General features: G+C 44.1%; 4 protein-coding genes across 7 annotated transcripts in view; 2 read left to right on the plus strand and 2 right to left on the minus strand.

The window, feature by feature from the left end:
* LOC119387472 (zinc finger protein 532) overlaps window positions 1-1,124 on the minus strand; it is a 41,818-nt gene extending 40,694 nt beyond the window's left edge. For both annotated transcript variants that reach the window (XM_037654865.2, XM_037654864.2), the window contains exons 1-4: window positions 851-1,124; window positions 584-739; window positions 462-519; window positions 281-385 (exon numbers count right to left, since the gene is read on the minus strand). In XM_037654865.2, coding sequence (XP_037510793.1) covers window positions 281-385; window positions 462-519; window positions 584-739; window positions 851-1,011 — 480 coding nt within the window. In that variant the 5' untranslated portion in view covers window positions 1,012-1,124. The remainder of the gene's footprint in view (window positions 1-280; window positions 386-461; window positions 520-583; window positions 740-850) is intronic.
* LOC119387473 (DNA repair protein complementing XP-A cells) lies at window positions 115-10,477 on the plus strand. The gene is made up of 6 exons (XM_037654868.2): window positions 115-336; window positions 1,393-1,526; window positions 2,309-2,518; window positions 5,913-6,075; window positions 7,519-7,636; window positions 10,284-10,477. Exons 2-6 carry the CDS (start codon window positions 1,396-1,398, stop codon window positions 10,424-10,426), a joined length of 765 nt encoding a protein of 254 aa, XP_037510796.1. The 5' UTR covers window positions 115-336; window positions 1,393-1,395; the 3' UTR covers window positions 10,427-10,477.
* Window positions 10,478-11,622: 1,145 nt separating this feature from the next.
* On the minus strand, window positions 11,623-13,313 carry LOC119387475 (polyubiquitin-C). 3 transcript variants are annotated; one of them, XM_049413522.1, is made up of 2 exons: window positions 13,110-13,313; window positions 11,623-12,881 (listed from the first exon to the last, which is right to left on the minus strand). In XM_049413522.1, exons 1-2 carry the CDS (start codon window positions 13,311-13,313, stop codon window positions 11,712-11,714), a joined length of 1,374 nt encoding a protein of 457 aa, XP_049269479.1. In that variant the 3' UTR covers window positions 11,623-11,711. The 3 variants fall into 3 exon arrangements, with proteins under 3 accessions (XP_049269479.1, XP_049269480.1, XP_037510797.1); XM_049413523.1 differs by having other exon boundaries at window positions 11,623-12,125; window positions 12,354-13,313; XM_037654869.2 differs by having other exon boundaries at window positions 11,623-13,313.
* Window positions 13,314-15,642: 2,329 nt separating this feature from the next.
* Window positions 15,643-19,608, plus strand: part of LOC119387476 (major facilitator superfamily domain-containing protein 12) — a 41,263-nt gene continuing 37,297 nt past the window's right edge. The window contains exons 1-2 of the mRNA XM_037654870.2: window positions 15,643-15,758; window positions 16,834-16,999. The gene's annotated coding sequence lies outside the window, so the exon portion shown is untranslated. The remainder of the gene's footprint in view (window positions 15,759-16,833; window positions 17,000-19,608) is intronic.

The raw sequence follows: 19,608 nt of genomic DNA on the forward strand, positions 1-19,608 counted from the left end.
CACATGCGCACTGCGGAGTTCGGTTCGGCCTTTGCTCTTTGCTTTTGTCAGCCTTGCCACTTACCGAGGTCTTGGGTCTTGGCACCGCCAACTCGTTGGTTTACGCTAGTACCACGTACTACCACTGTGTTACCGGTTTCCGGGCAGCACTAATGCTAGACCGGCCAACCGCGCCGTAATCGCTAGTGCGGTTAACGCAAGGAAATCCCAGTATTCCGCGTACTTTCGTCTCGTTAAAGGCCATGAAATAAAGGAAGTCACCGAAAATATATGAGCGAACCTGTCCTTCCATTGTAGTTCCACCGGCGACTTCTCTAGTAACTGCCTTGGAGGACGGTAAGGAAATCTTCGTTTCTCCAGCACCCGGATGACTTGCTTCAGGAAGCTAGATGCAGATCAAACCATCATGCGTTACTGAAGCGACGCTGGGCTTAGTAGAACATTGACCAGGCGTCATTCACCTTTTGATGCGATTGTTCAGTCAGGTTGATTCTTGAGTTTTGCTTCGCCTTGAGGAGCCTGCATTATCGAGACAAAGTCAGGGAGTAGCAATGTGTTCGGAAGAATCGAGATGCGCAATTACCTATTGTACTTCTCTGCGGTCTTTGTGCTCACAACAGGGAAGATGGTGGGGATGTAGTTTACTTCCCTCGGATCTTCTCCCTTAACGTTGCCAACGAAGTGCTTCGAGCAGACCTTGGAGTTCTTTGAGGGTGACCAAACTCCGTTGACGTCTTTTCTGCACAAATCGTGATAAGCCATTAGCTGATGCCTCGCTTGCTGGCGACGCTCGTCATGCGCCGGTGAAAGTGTTCGAAGGCTGCGATTGCACGTAAACGAAAGCGCTCACCTGGCTAGTCTAATGTTGTTGACCCACTTGTTCTTACGTTCAACATCGTAGTGTCGTGTGGGAAATCCGAAGAAGCGCACTTTTTCTCCGGATTCATCGGTGCTTTCGTAAGTGGCCGAGCATCCAAGTACGCAGCACCTCACGCGACTCGCCCATGACATCGGCAAACGCTCGACAGAAAGGAACCGCCTGCAGCCAACGTGCCACGCGATCACGCGCTCGCTCACATCACCACGGCTTCGTGCAGCATGCGAGTGATGTCCTACGGAAAGTACCCACCCATGCCGCTAGACTGCGCCATCGTCGCCTTCTTTCGTGCGCGCTTTGTTTATTCATCAGTGCCGCTGAGCTGCGGAAGTGGCGTAAATGTACTCCGCTAACGTTTAGTAGCGGCGTCGTCCACTTTGACGATATTAACCCGTTAATAGCGTTATAACCACGTTTTCGTGCTCCATCCTAATGTCGTGTTGACAGTGTACGTCACATTGCGCGGTGTGCAAGGATGACTGCCTTCTTTTCCTTTTGCGGTTGACTCCACGCAGGATATGGCTACAGCCAGCGGTGACACAACCGTGCCCGAGCTTACAGAGGAGCAAAAGAAGGCAATAGCTGAAAAACGCGAGCGTGCCATTCAGATAAGGAAGGCCAAGTTGGCATTGAGAAGCATTACTGAAAGGTGGGACCCTTTTTTTTATAAGCAATTTATCAAACAAACTTATCATATCTCATGTTGAATGTGTGAAACAACATCTTACTGTGTATGTGGTGCAACTATATAAGTTTTAATCCTGATAACTTATTCTGTTTTGATTGTGCTGCCATGTTTATGACTAGCAATTTGGCAAATGATGAAGTGAGGTTTCTAATATGAAAGTTAGTGTGACAGTCACCATTTTCCTTTTGCTTGATTGGCTACCTTAAGCAATGACAACAAAAGAAAGGGATTCTGCTTGTGAGTGACAGGGTGATGGTGCATTCCCTTCGGAGTCCCTGAAGTAGGCTTATGCTACAACACACACTGGTTGATTTGTCGCTACTATGACTGCAGATATGTGTAATGGGGGGAGCGAGTTTTATTGTGCCTTTTCATTTATTCTCTAACTTGTGGCATTTAGCCATATTTAACTCTTAGTGTTCAGCATTGTTTCATGTCGTATGGACGTGTGCATGTGGATGTGGCAGATATCTTCCAGCACCATGAGGCACCAGGTCATAAACATGTTCCACTTTTCTTTCCCATTTCTCAGCAACCACATACACACATGAACGGTACCCAAAAGTGCTCATGATCTGGTTTTCAGGGATCACCAATACTCTGAACCACTCCACCTTGACTTGTTTCACAACCCATGTTCAGCTGTGTCACATTAAACCGCAATCTATTACATTTGTTTTCTGTTCAGTTCAAAACACCTCCATTTCTTATGCATTCTTGTGACTGTTGTACCATCCTTGCAGTGCTGGTGGCTCTCCAACGAAGCAGCAGCGAGTTGTTGACACAGGTGGTGGCTTTCTACTTGATGATGGTACTCCTAGCTCACAAACAGTGCCAACACCGACAACGGTGGAGATGCCCTTGGAACACACTACCTGTGATTCCTGTGGCAAGCAGTTCCTGATGTCCTTCCTACTGGAGAAGTTTGCCTTGGAAATATGTGACAAGTGCAGGTGATGCCTGTTTTTTAACATTGTGTTGCGTAACATTGAGAACCAGACAGATCTTATGGGTAAATGCTTTGTACAGTTTTAGAAAGGTAGGTAAATGTCGTCCAACAGGCAAATTTGTCTTCGGAAAATATGCCTAGTGCTTTTAAACCTGTTTTTACTTATCTGCAATGTTTTTTGAGCCTGACTAAACCATAGAGAAAAGTGTTCCCACAGTAGCACTATCTTGCAACAGAAGATTTAAAGCTCTATTGGGTTCTCTACCACATTGTGCATGCAAGCATAAGTTCTACAATGATATATCAATAGCCTTCATGAAGTACTATTAGTGGAAACACTATCAGTGTGTAGATGACAAGAAGCATGATTGTCATCTTCAAGTACCTTAACTGGATCTTGTACCATGAAATGTAATGAATACTCACACATCTGATAAATGCATCTGATAAATACAACTTTACTTGGTATTGCTGAGCAATGATCAAGCTCAGTATGATTTTGCTTTATGGCTGTCATTTAACTATCAGGAGCATTACCTTTCTTATGTTGGCATTATCTAGGAAGAATAAGTGTTATAAATATATTACACAGATTAGCCGAATGATAAGTGACATGTTCATAGATGGGGTTTTAAAGGCACAATGGATGCATACTCTTGATTATTGTTGAGAGAGAAACAGAGACAGGATGAAATATGGTATACATGTAATGACAATATCAACTGCATCTGTGATGGCTTTGTATAATAATTTAATCTTAGTTACAATAGTAGAATCAAAATGACCGGAGCTTGATTAGTGAAAAAAGTTAAATTGCTCTAATAAACTGGCTCATCATGCAAGTGTGATGTCTTGCAGTGCAAATTTTCATTTTAAGCTTAAATCCACTTTTAGCATCAGTATAAGCAATAATTTTATAGGCTGTACTACTTTGCCTATGAACTGTGGTGGTAGCTTAGGACGTACATAGTCACGCTGCTAAGCTCAAGGACACAGGTTCTATTCCTAGTCACAGTGACCACACTTTAATGCGAGTGAAATGAAAGAACACCAATGTACTTATATATAGGCGCACATCAAAGAACCCCCAGTAGCCTAAATTAATTATGAGCCCCCCTATGATGTGCCTCATAATCATATCATGCTTTTTAGCATGCGAAACCCTAGAAATGATTACTTTGGCTATGTCTTTGGTTCCCCTAACTTTTTTCAGTATTTGTGTGTATGTACTATATATGTGAATAATGTATGCACTGGCTGCACACACATATGGCAGTGTCTTAATTTTGTAAACTGCACCGAATAATACATTAAAAGCAGACAAATTTGATAAAAAGTACACTGATCAGAAGTATAACTCTAATTTGCAAGTACAATTTTTTCAAAACCCTCATAATTATTGTAACAGCTTGATGTAAACTAAAAAAAATTTATGTATTCAATTTGTGTGCCTTGGATGTTGAAGCAGATGCTGTTTGTAGAACTGTAATATCGGTTTTTCATCCAGGTTTACAAATTTTAAACTTTATGCAGATAGATTTCGTAGCTTATCAATTCTTGGAAATATTTCTGAAATATCAGGCCCTAAATCAAGATTCTGCTTCCTAAGCAATTTAACTTTCTTTGTAAGTCAATACAAATTAATTCAAATTGGTCCAGTGGTTGCTTCATGAACACTTTCTCAGGCAGTATTTGAATGGGTAAATTAGAGTTGTGCTCGAGTTAAACTTTCTGCTTAAATGGACACTAAAGTAGAACAGTAAATCAGTTTAGGCTGATAAATTATTCTTTAAAAACATTATTGTTGTTAATTTTGTCATCTTAGGTTCATTATTAGAAAATAAAATAAAAGTCAAGGTTTCATTTCTGAACACAAAAGGGATAACTGCACTACCTGACACACACGTACAAACCAGACACTCACACAGGCGCAGACTTGCAACTAACCTTTATTTCACACAGTCCACCTATTAGTACACTTACCAGAAACCGTCACCAAGCATGCACTTTTCAGAAGGGTATCATCACAAAAATCTTAGCAACCATAGGACGTCATCTTAACAACGCTCATCAATAAATCCCATCTCTGTGCTATATAAAAACACCAATGACTCACTGACGCATTCACTTAATTCCCTTCTTCCTAATGTGGTATGCTTCGCAAATTTTCCTTGCTCTCATTTCATTTCTGAATTTCACACTGAAACATCAGCACCTGAATCTCAGTGTGTCATCATGAAGGTTTTTTTGTTTGTTTGTGTGTTTTTTGCCACATTGGCTCAATAAAATTTCCTGAGAAGTGCTACACTTAGAACACAATGTAATTAATTTTTACCGAATAGAAAAATTATGTAGGCCCTATCAGCCGCCGCAAAAGTCTATAAGATCATGGCAACTATGGGTGGAAAACTTGATGCAGTGTCTCCACCTGTATTTTCTCTTTGCACATTCTTCTCACTAATCGAGAACTTTCTTGCAGCAGCAGTGGTTCTTTTGGTGTTGTGAAGTGGTAATTTACTATTACGAGAAAAATTGTTTCTCTCTTTAGTTTCCCTTCAAAAGCGATTGCTTAGTATGAACTGCAATAGCTGATTTTAACACGATAGCGTTAAAGAGCTCATTTCACAGAAGTGCCATTGTCAGCATCGTTGATTGTGAACGAAAAAAGTCAGCTTTGTCCATGAGCAAAAAATTGAGATAGATGCAAATAAATAAATATTTAAAAAGACATCTTTAGTTTTGAGTGGGATTCAAACCCAGGCTTTCTGTGTGGCAGTCGGGTGTTCTACCACAGAGCCACGCCCACGCCAGTGGCCTGTGGTACCCTACACAGTTGTCTTGTTGTGCGAGGAGTCCTGTTAACACATGTAATATTGCGTGGCAGAAGCATAGAATCCCAACAGGCGTCGCACCATGTGAATTGCGCAATGAGTCGATTGTTTAAAGACCTACCCAGTACAAAGCGCTCAGGCATAATTGATCATCATCAGCAGCAGTAGCAGCATCAACAAAGCATGCAGCTGCGCGTATTACCTTGCAGACGCATAGTGGGCACTTCCCAACTGCACTTCAGATGGCCAATGTTACACACACAGACATTCATTTCCTCGCGACAACATTGAGGTGTCCACTGAGAAGCGAAGCCTGGCAAGCAAGTGAGATGACTTTGTAAACAGGGCTCATCCACGCTATCGCATTCTACTATTGAAGGAGAAGCTCATGCGATTCAAGATGTTTCAGCTTATGCCCAAGAGACGGTCTTCAATGTGGCTGTCATAGAATCCTGCCTGCCACTCAGAGTTCCCTGTTGCAGTGTTTTTGATAGCTGGCATGGTGATCAGCTGATGATGTCGCTTTAAATTTAAAGCCTCAAGCAAGCAGTGTATAACCTTCTGCAGAGACAAGGAGGACAAGCACAAGCTTGTCACCCGAACAGACTGCAAGAACGAGTACCTGCTCAAGGATTGCGACCTCGACATGCGGGAGCCACCGTTGAAGTACATCCTCAAGCCTAACCCACACCACGCCCATGGCAACATGAAGCTCTACCTGAAATGCCAGGTAACACGATGTGCTCAAAATAGATGAGAGAGAAAATGGCATCTCGTCTAATTGTTGCAGGAAATACAGAGATTTTTTAATCGTCTGGGCTTCTTTCAACCAAAGCCTTAGTATGTTGCGACTCAGAAGTCAAACTGAGTGGTGAACATATAGTTTGGCTTCTGCAACATATCGCCATGTCAACATATATAGCCATGCAACATATAGCCATGTATATGTTTTGCAACATATAGCCATGTCACAAGGGCACTTTCAGGTTGCAATGAAACCTGTCAATGGTGCCAGTGTCCATCGAAGCTGCACATGCAACATTGGTGCCATAGTCCCAGCAGCTTCAACAAGGCTGAAAGTTGGGCAGGTTGGCTAGTATTCACTGTAAACGAAATAGTAGCACGCTTTTATCATGAATGGACAGGCGAAAACACAAGGCGTCTTTGTGTTTTATTTTAACCACTCATATTCAAGTTGTGCTTTCGCAGTGAACAGTTGCTTTACCCGAACTTTTCAGGTGTCGCTCGAATAACTCAATACTATTTTAATCACATTAGTTCTAAAGACAGTACTTGAACAAGATATAGGTGTCGCTTGAATAACTCAATACTATTTTAATCACATTAGTTCTAAAGACAGTACTTGAGCAAGATATAGTTTGTACTAAAAACCTATTGATTTGACTTGTGAGAGTGAAAATACTTGATCAGGAGTTAAATACAATTCTAAGCCAAGGATGATATGATAGTTCCGGTAAATATGCCCTTGTAGTCTGCATCACTAATTATGATTATAAAATGATTATGCAAAAAAGGAATAAAACTAAGAACTTTGTATGCTTATGACTCTCCTTTATGTTTCATGTTTGAGAATTTTCTCAAATAGCATTTTTACTTTTATTAATTCTTTTTTATACATATGGCCCACCGCATTGGGACGATGAATGTCAGTGTTGTATAAGTATATGTGCGTGTGTGGGATTAAATTAAAACCTTTGCTAAGGAGGCAGTGCTCAATCTCTGTCAGTTATGTCTTCATACTTCCTGAGTATGTGCCGGTGAGCTTAATGTTACGCATTACCATCTTCCACAGTGTTACAAGTTTGTGCTCTGTCTCACAATGCACGATTATTCTATTGAATAATACGGGTGTCACATGGCGCACTTTCAGCCGCAGTCGAGCCCAATAGGAATTAATTTTTATGACTGATTGGCTCCCTTTCACAGCTTCCACAAGCGAACCAATCATAATCGTGAAATTCAACTGGGTCAGGACCGATCATGATTGAAAGTGATCATGTGACAATGTTATAAGATTCTCTGCTGCATGTTACTAGCCACTTGCCAGCATAAACTTATATCACTATGCAGGGTTTATCAATTCAAAACAAGTGAATATGGGCTGTATATGTATCATGCTCTACTGAAATAATCTCATGCTTTGGCTTTTCAGGTTGAAGAGAGGGCAATAGTGGTCTGGGGGTCCTTGGAAGCTTTAGATGAGCAGCTAGAGAAGAGAGACGAAGAGAGATCCAAGAGGAAGCGAAAGGCATTTAATAAACGTGTCAAAGGTATGAAACATCCTAGTGTTCTTCAGAACCTCGTGTAAACCTTGTTTGTGCACATATGAATTTTTCTGTCTGCATTCAGTCCCATGCATTGCAGTAGTTCGTGGCGTGTATTTCAGTTGTATGAAAAAAAGAAGAAGAAACCATGGATGCCTTCACTTTAATTCTGGTGTAGTTGTGCACATCCTATAGTATGTAGTTTTGCGGTACCTCTTTATTGTTCTTTTTTTCTCTCAGTGTGTGGCTGGGCTGTTGCAAGCCAAAAGTGGACATGCAGCTTCGTACTGCACAACTCCACAGGAAAACACATTGCACCAAAAATTAAAGCTAGCCTAATAATTTTCATCCCGTATGCTGCGTCGATATGCACAAACATGGTTCTGCCGTATTCTTTGGTTGTTTCATTTAATATTGAGATAGTATAGTGTGTAGAGGTAATGTTAAAGGGACAGGGCATGCAAACATGGACACAAGAGAGGTCAAGACAACACAAACATTGCCTATTTCTCTTGTGTCTGTGTTTACACGTCCTGTGACTCCTGTCTAACATGAATACCTACCAACTAGATCAGCTCGCTGTTATTTTAAGTGTAGAAGTAAGTCTGAATGGCAATAATGCTTATCACTGCACCAAGATCTGCGCCGAAAGGTCAAATGGCTGTTACACCTCTGATCGAGGAAAAGGACGTTATTGAAAATATGACATGAAACAACTCCCTTCTGCACCTAAATGCAGCTACACGGTACATATATTGCGTACACTGTCGTCCTTTACGAAAGGGAACGCGCGAGCGCATGGCCTGCGCTCTGCGGCGGCTGCCTACAGCACCACCAAGTTCCAACCGACAGTTAAAGAAAGCACTTACGCTTTCGGCAGCATCGCCCATATCGAGATCGGAGCAGGAGCGTAATCGAGCAGCGCTTGTCCAGCGGTCACGGCTCGTTATTTCGTTTGTTGATAGATGACGCCAAAGACAGACGTGCTTTCTTTATCTGTCGGTTGATGGTGCTGTAGGCAGCTGCCGCAGAACGCAGGCCACCATGTTCCATTTCATAAAGGACGACAGTGTACAAACATCTGTACTCCATTTGGGAATTGTTTCAGGCAAATGAAAAATACAGTGGTGGCATTTAAATGGAGAGGCAAAACAAGGATCTGCGTTGACCTAGTAAAATTGGCGAAAGTTGATCTTTTTTGGCTGTGTTATCTACTAAGGGCACTAAAAAAGGTGTTTGTGGAAATAAGAGGCGCCAACAGCTTTACTCTGCTAGTACTCACAAAAGAATTCTGGAGAATCAAAAGTGCAAGAATGTGCCAAAAATGTATCTAACAATCATTAGGCATAGGTGCTGCTTCGACACTGCAACAATGTCAGGGGTTTTCCAACATGCTGCCAGTGAAATTCTAGAAGCATTATTAACTCGATGGACGACACACCGGTGCATGCAGAGATGGGCAAACAGCTCAAGAAGTACACCACACAAGTGATGATGGTCCATAAGAAAGCGAACAGAAACAGAACAAAGAGGCGAGAGTTAATTTTTTGGAGCAGGGCATGCTGCTTCTGCAGAAGCTTACACATAAGCCAGCATAGGGGGAACGGGGCAAGAAGTGTTAGAAAGTTTGGGAGCTTTGCTAAGATGCTCAATCCAGAGTGGGCTTATTAAAGTCAGTTATAGTCGTCTATCTTACATGCCCTTCCTTTCTGTAGTGCAGCACTCCCAGTGCTTCCAGTTCAGGAACAGCATGCACTCTATCAGCGTTACAAAGCATTTCCGGCAGGAGTGTATTTAGCATAGCTAGAGTTTTCAAGAAAGGAAATGCTAGCAAAGTACAGTGTTATTTTTTGAAAACAAGCTGCAAGCTTTAGTTTCTAAGAATGTTTTTTTTTTTTCAAGCTGAAGAAAAAAAAGCACGAGGGACCACTGTTCAGCAGTGGGACCATACTTAAAATAAATCTTTACACATGCCTTGCTACCTATGTGGGCTGTGAGGAGCTTACAGCAGTTGTTGAGTTGCTTTTGTGTAGTTGTGGTTGCAGCATCCTTTCTTCTTTTAGTAATAAATAATAATGAAAGCATCAGGCCTACATTGCCACGACCTGGCATCATGGATAGCTGTGATGACATTTTAAGGTAGCATTTCCGCTCAGTATGTTATTGGGCAAACCAAGCCCGTTTCTTGTCTGACACGTGTGATCTGTTAGTTTAACACGACTTAGTAGGTTTCTTTCGTGTTGGCAACGTAGAGCCATTTCCTCATGCACTTGCTCATTGCTTTTCTTACGCCAAAGCACACGCAAAAAAAAGCCCATGCCTTGATAACTATACAGTGGGATATGTTGAATGACGTAATGGAGGGCGTCTAATTTGTCATCATCTTGTATGTGCTAAATCAAAGTGCTAAATTATCATTATTACATTTTGACCCTTTCAAAGAGTAACCGCCATATTGGATATGAAACTGACAACCTCATTAGATTCCAGACCACTGTTGCCGCAGTTTACACCAAGGGGGGGACAGCTGTAAAAAGAGATAGTTTGTATTGAAAGTGTATTATAGAAACACAGACACAGCACAAATAGCAGAATATGGCATGTATGTTTATCTGTTGGCTTTACGTGGGTTTTTAATTGGCTTGCATTACAGAGCTGAGGATGACTGTGAGGAGCAGTTTGTACCGTCCACTTGGACAGAACCACGAACACAGCTATGGGCCAGAGTCACACGACTCAGACAGCGATGAATACTTCAAAATTTGCACCAGCTGTGGGCACCGAATGAGCTACTGAGAAGATGTGATGCTTTTATGTAATAAACTTTATAGCTGTACATAATTTTAAAACATAGTGCCAGTCACATCACTTCAATAACCTGCAACATTTGTTGCATCATTAATAATGGTATGAGCAATGCTGCAAGCCTGTCTCTTTGTTCTCTTGACTGACCTGTGTATATTTGTGCTTAGTGCAATTATAAATGACTTATTCCATTTTGCCCAACTAACAACCTTGTTGAGGTACAGCATCACCTTTCCTCTTTTTCTGTGCACCCTTGAGCGAGTTGCTTTCGAGTGTTAAATTAGTGAAGCACTCTTTGTCTACTATGCATCCGAACAACATAACAGTATTACAGCTTGGATGCTTCAGCACTAAATTTGAACAAAGCAAGCAGTAGTGCCCATGAGCACAGCTCTGTTCAGTACAAACATGAAACCTGGCCTCAGGCTCCCCGACATCTCAGTGTAGAAGCGGCTTGTTTCAGCGAGTGAAAACCATTGCAAAAGTAAAGTAGTTGGTTGAGTGACCCGGTGGCATCTGCTCTCGATAACTCCAGCCCCATCTCACTGCAGAGTATGGATAGCTTGCTGCTGTAAATTACATCATGTGAATTTGCTTTTTGCTTGCAATACTTAATTTCCAAGCTGCTACTCGAAACATCTGCAAGCTTGTGGGCACACTGGGCTTATACCAGCTCTCAACATCTTGCATTTAACATGCTGACAAGAATATGCTTATCAAAAGGGGAAAGCATCTCACCATTGTTGCATTCAACCTAGTTGCTCACCTGCATTAAACTGACAGGTATTGCCTCTAAAGCCTAGTGGTGGAACTAGTTACTGCATATTATACCTCAGGAGGACTGCATAGTTTACAGTACTTCCATTAATTAAAACTCCATATCGTTAGCGAGTTAAACTTCCATATTGTGCCAATGTACACTACACAATGCAGCCTCAGAGACTTATTGGCCAGGAACAAGGTTACAGCCTTACCAAGATTGTGGTGCTTTTGATGACCATCAGGTTTCCTTCCACAGCAACATACGCTGCTTACTAGGCACACCTTTTACCACTTTCTGAAAGCATCCTTGGCACCTGCTAAAATAACATGCCATAGCTCAAGCAGCACCATACATGGCTCGGCGAACATGGCAGTAACACGAGAAGGACTGAAATAACCAGCAAAAAAATTTTTATTGAGACTTGCACGTCCCCTTGTGTGAAAGCCCGAAGGCTGGTCGACACAGAACCAATAAAAAAAGTCACTGGACCAGTGCAGCTAGGAAGAAAAAGTTCTACTGGCCACCACGGAGCCGCAGGACAAGATGGAGGGTCGATTCCTTCTGAATATTGTAGTCGGAGAGAGTGCGCCCGTCCTCCAACTGCTTGCCTGCAAAGATCAGACGCTGCTGGTCCGGTGGAATGCCCTCCTTGTCCTGGATTTTAGCCTTCACATTTTCGATGGTGTCACTTGGCTCGACCTCCAGGGTTATGGTCTTGCCGGTGAGGGTCTTCACAAAGATCTGCATGCCTCCGCGCAGCCGGAGGACGAGGTGAAGGGTCGACTCCTTTTGAATGTTGTAGTCTGAGAGGGTGCGGCCGTCTTCGAGTTGCTTGCCGGCGAAAATGAGACGCTGCTGGTCCGGAGGAATGCCTTCTTTGTCTTGAATTTTTGCCTTCACGTTTTCAATGGTGTCGCTAGGCTCGACCTCCAGGGTGATGGTCTTGCCAGTGAGAGTCTTGACAAAGATCTGCATACCTCCGCGCAGCCGCAAGACCAAGTGCAACGTCGACTCCTTCTGGATGTTGTAGTCGGACAAGGTGCGGCCGTCTTCAAGCTGTTTGCCGGCAAAGATGAGACGCTGCTGATCGGGCGGGATCCCTTCCTTGTCCTGGATTTTGGCCTTGACGTTTTCTATAGTGTCACTGGGCTCGACCTCCAGCGTGATCGTCTTGCCAGTCAGCGTCTTGACGAAAATCTGCATGCCACCGCGGAGTCGCAAGACGAGATGAAGAGTGGACTCCTTCTGGATGTTGTAGTCCGACAGTGTGCGGCCGTCCTCGAGCTGCTTTCCGGCAAAGATGAGACGCTGCTGATCCGGAGGGATTCCTTCCTTGTCCTGAATCTTTGCCTTCACATTTTCAATAGTGTCGCTGGGCTCGACTTCGAGCGTGATTGTTTTTCCGGTGAGCGTCTTGACGAAAATCTGCATACCACCACGGAGTCGCAGCACCAAGTGAAGGGTGGACTCTTTCTGAATGTTGTAGTCCGAGAGTGTGCGGCCGTCCTCTAGCTGCTTGCCGGCGAAGATGAGACGCTGCTGGTCGGGCGGGATTCCCTCCTTGTCCTGGATCTTTGCTTTTACGTTCTCGATCGTGTCGCTGGGTTCAACTTCCAGCGTGATCGTCTTGCCAGTCAGTGTCTTGACAAAGATCTGCATGCCACCACGGAGTCGCAGCACCAAGTGAAGAGTGGACTCTTTCTGAATGTTGTAGTCAGAGAGTGTGCGGCCGTCCTCGAGCTGCTTGCCGGCGAAGATTAGACGCTGCTGGTCAGGTGGGATTCCCTCCTTGTCCTGGATCTTGGCCTTGACATTCTCAATCGTGTCGCTGGGCTCCACTTCCAGCGTGATCGTCTTGCCAGTCAAAGTCTTGACAAAGATCTGCATGCCTCCGCGAAGCCGCAGTACAAGGTGGAGGGTGCTTTCCTTCTGAATGTTGTAATCGGACAGCGTGCGGCCGTCCTCAAGCTGCTTGCCGGCGAAGATCAGACGCTGCTGGTCAGGCGGAATTCCCTCCTTGTCCTGAATTTTCGCCTTGACATTTTCAATGGTGTCGCTCGGCTCAACTTCGAGCGTAATAGTCTTCCCCGTGAGCGTCTTCACAAAGATCTGCATGTTGAATGATCTGTAAAGATAAGAGGCACCGTCAGATACAGATAGTGAGCTATAAACAAATGGGTGTCGACACAGGCAAAGATGGCGCCTAGGCCTAATCGCGCTCGAACTAGGCTAGGTTCCTGGCGGCAAATTCACAAATACTCGCTCGAAGTACGGGTCACAGCGACATTCAAAAGTGACTAAAACGACATATCCCGAAGCTGAGAGCGCGCAGATGTGCCTAAACTACACGCGCCTTGGCCTCGACTACACCCGAAACGCGCCTTAACACAACAGCGCAATAGGCCTAACGAAAAACTGCAACTGCCAGGCGCGTCAAAGCCTACCGCGCAGTACGTCGCGAATCGTCAAGAAACGAGGAGGAGATACGAAGAAACCGAACCGATGAAAGATTTTGAAGCTACTGCGAGGCTGCGTCTAATTCGCCTACCGCCAGCTACCGCACAAGCCTGGTCTCGATCAGCACCCAGCAGGAACTGGTGGAATTTCGAACGCTCGTTCTGACAGCACGCACTACGAGCTGGCTGCGAGCCTCGCGACCGCAAGCTGCGTCAACTTCGTCGCTGCAAAAACAGGCGCAAACGGAAAACAAGGGGCTGCCTTACCTCTTTGCAGCAACACAGTACAGTTATCACGAGCGCAGTCTCAAATGCCGAGTTCCTGCGGGCACAAAGGCTAAATAGGCCGAGGGGGAATACGTCGCAGCCTGCGATTGGTCAGACAAGGCCAGCAACAACGGGGCTCTGGCAACATCCGCCAATCAGAGGCCGAAACTGACGCAAGTTTGTTTGCGTGTTCGTTTTCGAGAAAGATCCAGCAACTTCAATGACGTCAGTCAGCTGCTTTTGCGCCATCTCTCGAGCCCTTGAAATGGGTCCAGATTGCTCTGAAAAATTTTTTTGAACGCGAAATACAAAATATTTCGCTATACAGTTATATTTTGGAATGTAAGTTGATATACAGTGACTGTTAATTTATTTTAACAGATATTATGTACTCACACAGAGGACGCTAGTAGCAACACTCCCCCCCCCCTTTTTTTTTTGCGATGGCGGTGTTTTATGAGGTTTCTTACCGTTCTGTCAATACGCTGTTTTATAAATGCAGTCATGATTATAGTAAGTCGAGGGAAGGTGTCATATGAGGCATTTTATTACGGGAGCTGTGGGTTTTTGTCTTATGGTGCTACCGTGCTTAGTAAACACCTACAACCGATTTGTCTAGTCTCCAACGTTAAACAAAAACAAAGGCTCCGTGCGATGAATCACTTTTGTCGACACCACTGAGTGTTGCAAACGGTTGCAGTGTCTAGGGCGCTGATGGGCTGCTCAAGCACTGTTTTTGTCATTCTTTGAATCACCGTTCTCTTGAAACTGCTAAGCGTCAGTGGCCTCACGCATGTATTGCAGCAATAGAAGACTGCGTTTGCGCAACTAGCGCAGGGCAGCAGTGAGTTTCCTGCAATTTGCACGAATGAGGAAGCTGCTAATACACACATGATCGGGAAATGCGCTCTGCAGAGAGGAAAGACAGTAACGTGTGTGCCTTCTGTGACAAGCGAAAGCCTGCTAGTGCTAGAAAGGCTCGCATGGTTAGGGACTTGTATTCACGGAAAAAAAATACACATATAATACCGGTGTCACGCTGTGCATTGCTTACCACGATTAAGACCGATCGGGATTAAGTTTATCAATAGTGATTGGCTGCTTTCTGCAGCTTGCTTAAAGGAGTCAATCACGATTAAGAAATTCGATCCGGCTCAGAAATCGATCTCGATCGAAAGTGACTGCGTGTGATACCGGCATAAGCGAGAAGGGTGGTTAGGGTGGTAGAGTGCTCCGCACCCAGCCTTAGTTGTAGTAGAGTCGTTTGTTATAAGTAGTCCTCAAATGTTGTGGCACATAACTGTAGCGGTTGTCATGTAATCTGTTCGCTCTGCCATATTTACATCTGCTTGCGTCCTGTAAATTAATATTTTTGCTCGTTTACAGCTCATTGTACCAAAAGAAAACGTACACAAATTACACAGTACTGTGATTATGTTTGCGCAACACTAGTCTTGTATTCAGGGTTATCACCATTCATTATTTGGAACAAGGAATGATCTGGAACGCCGGACGAAAACGCGTGCGAACGTGGGGCAACACAGCTGGAACGCGTCATGCTCATCTGAGAGTGACTCATACGCCTGAAGTGTCAGTGGCCGAAACCATTGAATTGCGGTGAACGCCGTATGTGTGTTATCTCTTTAGCGTCTAGAAAGGCTAATTGTATCTTGCCAATTAAATAGCACGTACTAACAGGCATGTAAACATCTTTTCCCGAAACCGAAACTGCATTGAAGCTTCCGAGCAGCGCCTTGAGCGGCGTACGTCACCTGATGCATGCATTTTCCGCCCCTTTCGCCCTTTCTACCAAATCGTCTGCTATGCCTTTGAATGAGTAAGTTCCCTGAACCAGGAAAATATTCTTACGCTACGCGTACTAGGGATGTGTACTGCTAATAGTTCTTCATGTCTGTGACAGTGGCAACGTCGTCACGTTTTGAAGCAGCGTGATCCGGTACCGTTTTAACCTGACACGTTGAAGCCTAAAAAAACTACTCGCTCTGTGCCTTGCTCAGAGTGGCACAGAGATTGGCAAACGCAAGCGCGCGTCCTTGCGTTTTTTTTTTCTTTTTTAATTCATTGCGTGCCTACAAAGATACCTTCGTTGGTATGAGATTATCGAAAAACGTTAGCCGCACTGTTCTGTGGCACGCCCGGGATGTCGCAAATTGTGACGCAGTCATTAGCCGGCACTTTTTCCAGTAGTCAACTTAGCGAGAATACTTCCTCTGCATTACTGTAAAGGTGAATGTGGTAAAAGTTGCACAAGCTAGCGCGTTTCTTTGTCGCGCTTTGCTATCGCAATTAACGCTTGCTAGCATGTCGATATCACGTGCGACAGTCGTCATGCTGGTATGCTACTGACAAAGTTTGTCAGACGTTTCGGCTGTTGTCTCGTCAAAGAAGTATGCATGCGGACTGTTGCCTATATACCTCTGACACACGAGATGCTTCCGATCGCGATTTGGTCAGAATTTCTCGATCTCGATTGGCTCTTTTACTTAAATAAGCAGCGAAGGGATCGAGATATTTGCATCGTGATCTGGTTTAATCGCGATCGAAGGTGTTCTTTGTAACTGGGGTATAAATTCCCCCGGATGACGCAAAATGCATCCACTCTTGCAAGCACACTGACGTCCACGTTTCCGTGTCTTTTAATTGACTGCAACAGCTCCTAGTGCGAGGACCGCTGTAGTACGTTTGCTGGCGCTATCGCGGGGTCTTCAGCTGTAGCTCTTGCTGTGTGGCTTGGGAAGCTTTCGGTATCTGCTCGCATTATCTGCTGCGATGAGATCCTTGGAAAGCGCATGCCGTCGCGTGTAGCGTCACGCGCGCTGTGCTCTATGTGAATACCATGTGCTTTGTCTTTTCGGCGAGATACGATTCTCATCGAAAGTCCTCCCCCCCAGATTGCAGGAAGTCGGCAGACACGGTGTCGATTGCTCATAGGGGAACACGTCAGCAGTCATGTGCTTCGAGCTTGACTGCATGTGCACATGGGCCGTTCATCTGTGCCGCACCGGGCGCCGCAAGGGGCTGTGAAGTTCTGAATGCTTGCGGTAACATGAGGCTGTGGTAAGCGTGTCTATTTATTTATTTTTATTAACGTATCCCATTTCAGATGCTCGAGCTTCGTGCCTAAAACAAGCACTGATAGGTTAACCACTAAGTTATATCTTAAAGGGGAGATATCAAAATTTAACTAACGAGCACTGAGGTTGTATTATGCGTAGTTTCCTCAGCTATGGTACATATGAATGAGCTGTACTGATGAAATGAGCAAGCCAAACGCAGGGATGATGACAAGCAACAGATAAGAATAAGTGTAGGTGAATCACAATTTGTCGTATCATGTCCAGAAGTTTGAGGCTGTGCTTCTCACGAGTTCAGGCGGTGGGTGCCAGTAGTATGGTTGAAGTCGCCCACCAATTTCAGTGTTTCGTTTTGGAAGCAGGCAGTCGCTAGTGCTCACACACATACTGAAGGCAAGCCGAAAGAATGCGAACAGCTGTCTTGGCTTTATTACAGGTATAACAGCCTGGGAGCAGGGTGTTTTATTTCGGTTTTAGTTTCGCTCCACTGAAAAAAGTTTGATTCTGTTTCTGTTCTGGAATGGAAAAAAAAAATTCCATAACAGTTTCTAATGATTCTTATTTGTATGCAAAAATTTAAGATTCAGGTAATGATAAAAACATAGTATTTAATTTTCTTATAAGTGAACAACGAATTCTCTGAGCAGGCTAAGTTCTTTTTGTGGAGGGAGTGAGCTTGATCTCCGAAGCAACACGTCAGCGAGTGTAGTCTCTAATGTGCGAGACCGCTGTTTTGATAAAGCAAACTTCAGCGCCGAGAATGCCCTCTCCATACTGGCCTGTGTGACTGGCACACCAAGGTCCACTTGCGTTAATACAAACAGCTTCGGTTGCCACTCTTCGTTTTTTGCACTATTTCAGCACATCTTTGCTTTGGAATCCCTACTTGAGATACACACTAATACTGTCCCCTGAGGTATGCATTAATGGTCACATTGCATGGACCTCGGTTGTTCTGGATTGCCAACTTTTCCCTTGAACTGAAAATCGATCAAAGATATTTCGGCTTCACTTTGGAACGAAATCATAAATAAAGTTTCGCTTACGTTTTCGTTCTGGTCAAAAAGATAGTTTTGTTTTTCATTTTTTGTTTTTGGTTTTCATTCCATTCTGACACACTGCCTGGGAGGGGTGCACATTAAATGAAATTAATGCGCAGATCATTTTGCAGAAGGTCCTGCCATATCATAATCCATGTACAGTGCAGGGTATGCACAACTGCACTGTGCGCCTCATGGTCTCAAACTGCAAGTTGGGATTTTGCAATCCATGTACAGATTATCATGGGTCGCTGATCTGAACCACGATTGTTGAAGGACGTAATTAAAAGAGTGGGCAAGTTGCAGGAAATGAATAATCATAGAATTTGCTGTGTGGCAACTGCGTGCTAACACGTTGACATTCTCCATCAGCTGTGATTCTGTTATCAAGACTGAGTGAAGTTCAGAATCGAGGGTGGCACCAGGAATTTTCCCATGGGAGAATAGTATACTTACCATCATGTCTGCCTCGTGCCCACCAAATTTCACTCACTCAATGAGAGAGTGAGAGAGAAGAAAGAATAAAGGGAGAATAACCAGACTGCATTATTTGGCTTGCTACCCTGTGCTCTGGGAAGGGAAAGGAAGGATAAAGGCAGAGAATGTGAGAGTACCAGACCGTCTAGGAGTCCATAACACAGTCACAAAATGAAAGACTTGAGGTCTGCAGTCAGTCATCCGAAGCTACCTCATGATCTTTAGTGTCGACACTTGGTGCAGCCACTCCATGAAACCAGCATTAGTTTCGTGAACATGAGCATGGCCTCCCCCCCCCCTTTATATTATTTTAGTTTTTCCTTCAGTTGCCCTGAATGTAAGCCCTATCGTGCACCTAACTTGCTTTGAAGACAGTACAGCAATCTACAGCTGATACCTTGATATCTTATGTTATCCATCAGTCAAGGTGCAGAAAGTTTTATGTAAAAGAAAGAATGTTATCCACTGAACAGTAGCACAAAGCTGCTGGAAAGGAAGTTCATACTGGTTTCTCCAGAACAAAACATCTCTCACAAAAAATTCAACTTGGTCTGGTTTCTTTTTCTGTAGCCCTGTGCTTCTCGGGTGGGCACATTGTTTTCCCTAGCATGAGCCCTTTAGTTCTTACTAAACTAAAATATGCATCCCACATTACATCTTCCATAGCTTACAATATTCAACCATTCCAATGCCTGCACAAAGCATACACATGCACACTTGTTGCCATCGTGGGTCCTGATCTACTGGTGGCGAGCGATTCAATTGCACACAAGACACCGTTCATGGAATCACATGGCCTCACGTAGTTTGGTTGTGTCGCCACTGTGGTTTAAACTCTGCTGGTGATCGTCTTCCCTAGTGAACAGTTTATAATTGCAGGCAATACAAAGCCGTTAAACATGCACGGCGGTGAAACGAATTCAAGTTATACAAAGGATGAGTTTAACTGCAGTTTATACAGTGATAAAACAGGTGGTGCATGTGGGCTTGCAGCTGTGTTCTTAGAGAAGGGAAATGACTGACGTGTGTGTAAGTTTACTGTTAGGAAAAAGATAGCTACTTTATTTATTTCAAA

This window comes from Rhipicephalus sanguineus, chromosome 3 (assembly GCF_013339695.2).
Source record: "Rhipicephalus sanguineus isolate Rsan-2018 chromosome 3, BIME_Rsan_1.4, whole genome shotgun sequence".
In the NCBI taxonomy this organism is placed as follows: Eukaryota; Metazoa; Arthropoda; class Arachnida; order Ixodida; family Ixodidae; genus Rhipicephalus; species Rhipicephalus sanguineus.